We start from the raw sequence: 6,234 nt of genomic DNA, 5'->3' as shown, positions 1-6,234 counted from the left end.
ACATTGAAAAAACAGATGATCATGTGTTTCTATATCCGCATAGCACAATAAACAGCACATCTGGTTCATAGAACCCGTAACTCTATGCTGCCATTGTAAAATACGGTCCTGTGTCCAGAGTTTCCTCCTAAAAATAAGCCAACATAAGAATGCATGTTTTGGGACATTGAAAGCCGACCACACCACGTTAGCCCAAGCTACTGGCTCTCTACTAGTACGGATAGATTCCCAAGCCTCCCTAGACGAAAACGGGAGTAATTTACCCTCCGAGTTCCTCCAGAAAACTTTATCTTGAGCCTCCGATAGGTTCAAGGTCCGAAGCTGAAACAATGATGGGTACCTCGTCCTCCATTTGTCTGGCCATGCCCAAACACCATCTTGAATTGCTTCCGCAACCTTAGATTTAATAGAATACCCATATCTGGCCATTTGACGAGGGGTAACAGTATTTGCAAGCGGACATTCATCACTCCATTTATCAAACCAAAGAAAAGTGTTTTGGCCGTTGCCAACTTTACACCACAAAAACTCCCGAAAAATATGCCTGCATTTCATAAGCTTTTTCCAACCCCAAGGGGAGTTGGCTTGAATAGGAACATCCCATATACTTCGGCCGCAAAGACGATAATTTCGAACCCAATTAGTCCACAAAGATTCTCTACCCGCTATGAGACTATAAATATGATACGCCATCAAGGACTTGTTGACTTCTGAAATTCGTCGAATCCCCAATCCACCCTCGATTTTAGGAATGCAAACCTCTTTCCATGCCACTTTTGCTCTTCGTTTAGCACCATTACCATTACCCCAAAGGAACCATTTCATTTTGCATTCAAGCTCCTTTATTATACTGGCCGGAAGAATGAACACTGATGCCCAGTAGACATGTATAGATGAGAGCACCGAAACCACAAGTTGAAGCCTACCAGCAAACGACAAAAACCTGTTTTTCCAATCATCAATCCGTTTACTCATGCGCTCCACCAAAACCTTGCAATCTTTAACCAGCAGCCTCGAAGCCAGCAAAGGAACACCAAGATACTTTATTGAAAGTTTCCCCTCATCAAACGGCACAAGATTAGCAATCCTGGCCTTCACCGAGTTAGAAACATTACAATAAAAAATTGTGCTCTTCGCATTACTTGGAATCAGACCTGAAACTTCTTGAAACTCCTTTAAAGACTTCACAATAACTTTGACCGAACTTACCTCACCCCTAGCGAACAGGAAAAGGTCGTCGGCAAAACATAAGTTAATGATCATTTGCTTCTCACACTTGTTATGGAATCTAAAGGTTGCATCCAACATAGCCGTTTTAGCTAGAATCAGCGTTAATACCTCCATCACCATAGTAAAAAGATAGGGAGACATTGGGTCTCCTTGTCGAAGACCACGTTTTCCTTTAAAATAGCCATGAATATTTCCATTGATACTTAAAGAAAACGAAGATGTCGTAACGCATTCCATAATCCATGAGATAAAAAGAGGCCGAAACCCGAACCCGTGAAGAATATCCCGAAGAAACCTCCAATCAACTGTATCGTAGGCTTTTTGAATATCCACTTTCATAGCACACCTAGGGGGACCAATTGAACGATGATAGTTATGCATGAGCTCCTGTGTTAACAGAATGTTGTCAGAAATTCGCCTACCCGGAACAAATGCCGATTGATTGATACTTATAATATCCTTTAACCCTTCAAGAATCCGGTTTGTAATTATCTTACTGATAGTCTTATAAACCATATTGCAACACGAGATAGGCCTATAATCAGTAACCACTTCCGGAGTAGTGACCTTTGGGATAAGAGCCAGAAATGTGTGATTAACCTCTTGCAGCATTCTACCTGTGACGAAAAAATCAACCACTGCCGCCGATACATCACTACCAACAGTTGACCAAGCTTTTTTAAAGAAGTTGGACGTAAAGCCATCCGGGCCCGGCGCTTTGTTTTCACTAATAGAGAAAAGGGCATTCTTGACTTCCTCAGGAGTAACTGGCTGACACATAGAGCTAGCAACTAGGGGGTTCAATTTATTAGAGAAAACTTCACTGTTGACCCTACTCACCATACCACCACTTGTACCAAGAAACCCACGAAAATGATTAACCAGCGCCGTAGACACCTCTATTCCTTCATACATTTACCCCGTGGTGTCTTTAATAACATTTATTTTATTAACATGATTCCTACACTTCACCATATTGTGGAAAAATGCAGTATTCGAATCACCAGCCTCTAACCATTTTTGCTTTGCTTTTTGTTTCAAGAATCTCTCTTCGTCTAACGATGCTTCAAGATATTTCTTTTGACAAATGCCCTCGGCTTCCTTGATTCCTACATTGAACGGGTCACCATCCAACGCACTCTGAAGCTTATCCAGCTCGGCTTTCAATTTTATCACTTTCTGATGGAGATTTCCTTGGTTACGCAGAAGCAGCCTGAATGGGTGTTTTAAACCCTTAAGCTTTTTGACAACACGGAACATCGGAACCCCCATAACATCCTCGGCCCACCCACTATTCACCACCTCCATAAACTCTTTTTTATGTGTCAAAAAATTAGGGAACTTAAACGGTTTTGGTTTGTTACGAGCAGCCATACGGATTTTAAGTACACCTGGACAATGATCAGAAATCCCATTCGGAAGAAACACACTATAAGCGTCCACAAAAGTATCCACAAAACTAACATTTACCATTATTCTGTCTAACTTCTTACGGAGCCCAACCCCATGCTTAGGCCGTTGATTCCATGTAAAGTGCATACCGTGCGCTCCCGCGTCAAAAACTTCTATATCATTCACACAATTATTGAAATCTTTCATTGCAGCCGTAAGAGTAGAAGAACCGAAGCACTTATCTTCCAAATTCAGCACTACATTAAAGTCTCCCATGATTATCCACGGGTTCGAACGAACCATTCCCTTATGCATCCTAAGCGATTCCCACAGCTCCTTTCTTTCTTGGTCACTATTGCTTGCATAAATAAAAGAAACATTGGACATAGATTGATCTTTTTTAAACATAACTTGTGCATGAATAACTTGATCAGTAGCATGGACCACCATAACATCCACATTATCCCCATTCCAACCTAGCACAATTCTTGTACCTTTATTACATAAACTCCCATTCGAAGTCCAATCCCAACTTCTAAACACATTTTTACAAACTGAATCAAGATTTGCAACCTTTACATGCGATTCCAAAATAGCCAAAACCTGCAACCCATTCTCATTAATAAATTTCCGAACCTCTTTTTGTTTTAGGGGATGATTCAGGCCCCTAATATTCCATGCTGCAATACTATCCATTGATAACCCCCTGTGCAGGTGTGCTTGCACCTGTGTTAGTAGAATTACCCATACCCGATCCGTCCAAAAAATTATAACCCCCCACCTCATCATTAAGTCTGACCTCCTCCGGATCCGCGGCCCATTCCTCATCCACATCATTCAAAGCGTCAAATGCATTGCTAGTATGAATTTGCGAACGATTGGCTGATTTGGGTTTAACTGCATCCACCTTTTCGGGTTGTTTTTCAATAGTTTCAGTTGGTTTTTTTGGCCAATAAATAAATCGCTGCCTATCTTTAACGTTGAACTGATTTTTTGCTCCCTTTCTCCTGGTATTACCATTCTTAAATCCCTGATCCTCTCCATTGTCTTTAGCATTAACATCCTTATCCGGTTTCTTAAGAACATACGTTGGACAATCTTCAGCCCCATGTCCAAACACATTGCAAGAATCACACCGTGGGGGCTTCCACTCATATTCCACCCTAATAATACTCTTAATGAAACCTCCATCTTCAACATTCGGGATTGCCACCGTTACATTATTTTTTAAATCCTTTTCAGCATCTAATTCCACAATAGCTCTAGCATAACTACTCCTTCCCCACGAGTCCAAACACATTTTAGTTGTTTCATTATCAAGCACCTTAGGGGTTCCTACTTTTGACGCAATCAAGCTAAGCCCATCCTCTGTATATGTAGCCAAAGGAACATCATGCATCTTCACCCAAACAGGTATCTTTTTCAGTTCCTCCTTTTTAAGTTCGGTATTCGGAGACCAGTGTTTTAAGAAAATCGGTATATTTCTAATTAGCCAAGGACCATCTTGTAACACTTGTTCCATTCCCTCTTTAGTAGTAAACTTGAAAAAGAAAAATCCTTTACCGTTCATCATACATTTTTGTAACCCATATTTATCCCACCTATGGCTCACAAAATAATCAACTACCGGAAAGGCTAACCTTTTCCCCAGAAAATACCCGAAAAGGACATTTTGAAAGCGATCCTGAACTTGCTTCACGGAAGCAATTGGTATAGTAACATCTGCCTCAACACCCTCCACAGCTTTAGAGTTTTCCAAGAACCGAAAGTTTACCTTCTGAGTAGGTTGAGTTGACGCAAGCTTTTCCGCGTAGGACTGGCCTTGAACATTGCTATTCTTCTCAAACTTCGATCCTCTAGGATCATTATTTCCCTGATTATCCATGAAACCCTTTTCCGCCGTAGAACTAGGGTTTGCATGGGAATCATGCATTGCCGCTCTAACACTTCCTTCACCAGCCGAACCAAGATTAACCTCCACTGGTTTAGAAATTTCGAATAACCCATCAATCACCGAGTTGTGATTAGTAGAGTACATACCCCGCCTAGGGAACAGGTTGTTACCCTCAATATTCGTCACCCGCAAACCAATTCCTCGGATTGGTGGTGTTTTATCTTCCGTCCCTGGAGTAAACCCTTCCTCTAATGGCTTATGCCCATGACTTCGACCCTCCATGCACACAAGAACCCTATTCAGCCGACAAAAAGCTTGAAACCCTACCCAGCCGCCAAACTCAATTCAGCCGACAAGAAACAAATCTCTCAATACCAAGAATGCCGATCTCCCAAGAACAAGTAAAAGCCGTGATCCTTTAAACCCTAGAACAAAACTTCAGCCCTTGATCGATTAAGATAGTGTCATCAATCTAGCTAAGTTAATCTCAGTTAACCGCAATCAATGGCAACTAAATTAATAAATTAGGGTTTCAGATTTCTTACTAAGGCAGCGATTTCCAAGAATGAAACGAAAAAAACCCTAATTCTTAATCGATCCCTAATGCTAACGAGTTCGTTATAGACTCTTGAAAGATCAAGAACTAATCACAGACTGTTATGCATAAGATCACAAAAAAGAACAAGGGAATCAGTATGAACAAGAGAACCAAAATCGCCTAAAGGAGAGAGTACATCTTTACTATGGTTATGTGTTAATTGTGAAAGACTTGTCAAATATGTGAACTTGGTGGTGAAACTGTGAAATTGATGTGAGATGGTGTGCTTGTGTAAGATATAGTAATTCAGGGTGTATAGAGTTATTAGTGAAATCCTAGTGATACTTAACCCTAATCCTTCACTAAACCACACACAAAAATCCAAGCACGTACTTTCACTTTCTTGGTTCTCTCTGGCAATCATCACCATCATCATTGGCAAGATATTCATCACTCTTAATTCCTTTCTTTCTCTAGAATCGTTCAAGGTAATTGCTTTTTGATTATTGTAATACTTGTAAACCCTAATTGATTGCTTGATCATTATCAATTCTTGATTATGTGTTCATGAAAACCCTAGTTTCTCATATAATATTCTGTGATTTTGATTTGATTCTGGATAATTGTGATTATGATGAATGATTAGTCGTATGCCAATAAGATTGTTCACATAATGATTGTTGTAATCATCAATTGATTGCTTGTGAATTCTGCAATATGTAGGATTGAGTAGGGTTTTTGATCGTATGAATGAAAATTGTAACTGATGCCTTGATTCTGTGCAAAAATTGGAATTTCACGCATTATTGTTAGTCAGAGTTTTGAATGTGATTGGATGTCTGAGTTTTGTAATGTTGCCACTTTGTCCGACCTTTAAACAACCTAAAGGGTCCGAGTTCTTTATCACAAGTATTGTCCGATGTTTATGCATATAACATGTTTGTCCGAGTTTTGTGTGGGTGATATTTAGTCCGATGTTTAACCCTAGATAAGGGGTCCGAGTTTCATAACATGATGTCCGAGTTTTAAAGGCTCAAAGCCTTGTCTAAGTTTTAATATGTTGCTAGTAGGTCCAATTTTCTTAAGCTATTGTTTGTGGTCCGAGTTTAGGGGTGAGGACATGTTGTCCGAGTTTGACAAGAAGACATGGGGAGTCCGAGTTTTAATCCCAACCCCATGT

At 40.3% G+C, this 6,234-nt stretch overlaps 1 protein-coding gene across 1 annotated transcript; it reads right to left on the bottom strand.

Moving 5' to 3' along the window:
- Positions 1-2,145: 2,145 nt before the first annotated feature.
- Positions 2,146-4,798, bottom strand: LOC110870633. Its single transcript, XM_022119814.1, has 2 exons — positions 3,422-4,798; positions 2,146-3,225 (listed from the first exon to the last, which is right to left on the bottom strand). The coding sequence occupies exons 1-2, from the start codon at positions 4,796-4,798 to the stop codon at positions 2,146-2,148; spliced, it is 2,457 nt and encodes an 818-aa protein (XP_021975506.1).
- Positions 4,799-6,234: the final 1,436 nt, after the last annotated feature.

This window comes from Helianthus annuus, chromosome 8, assembly GCF_002127325.2.
Source record: "Helianthus annuus cultivar XRQ/B chromosome 8, HanXRQr2.0-SUNRISE, whole genome shotgun sequence".
NCBI classification, from domain to species: domain Eukaryota; kingdom Viridiplantae; phylum Streptophyta; class Magnoliopsida; order Asterales; family Asteraceae; genus Helianthus; species Helianthus annuus.
This window is presented reverse-complemented; position numbering and strand designations above follow the sequence as displayed.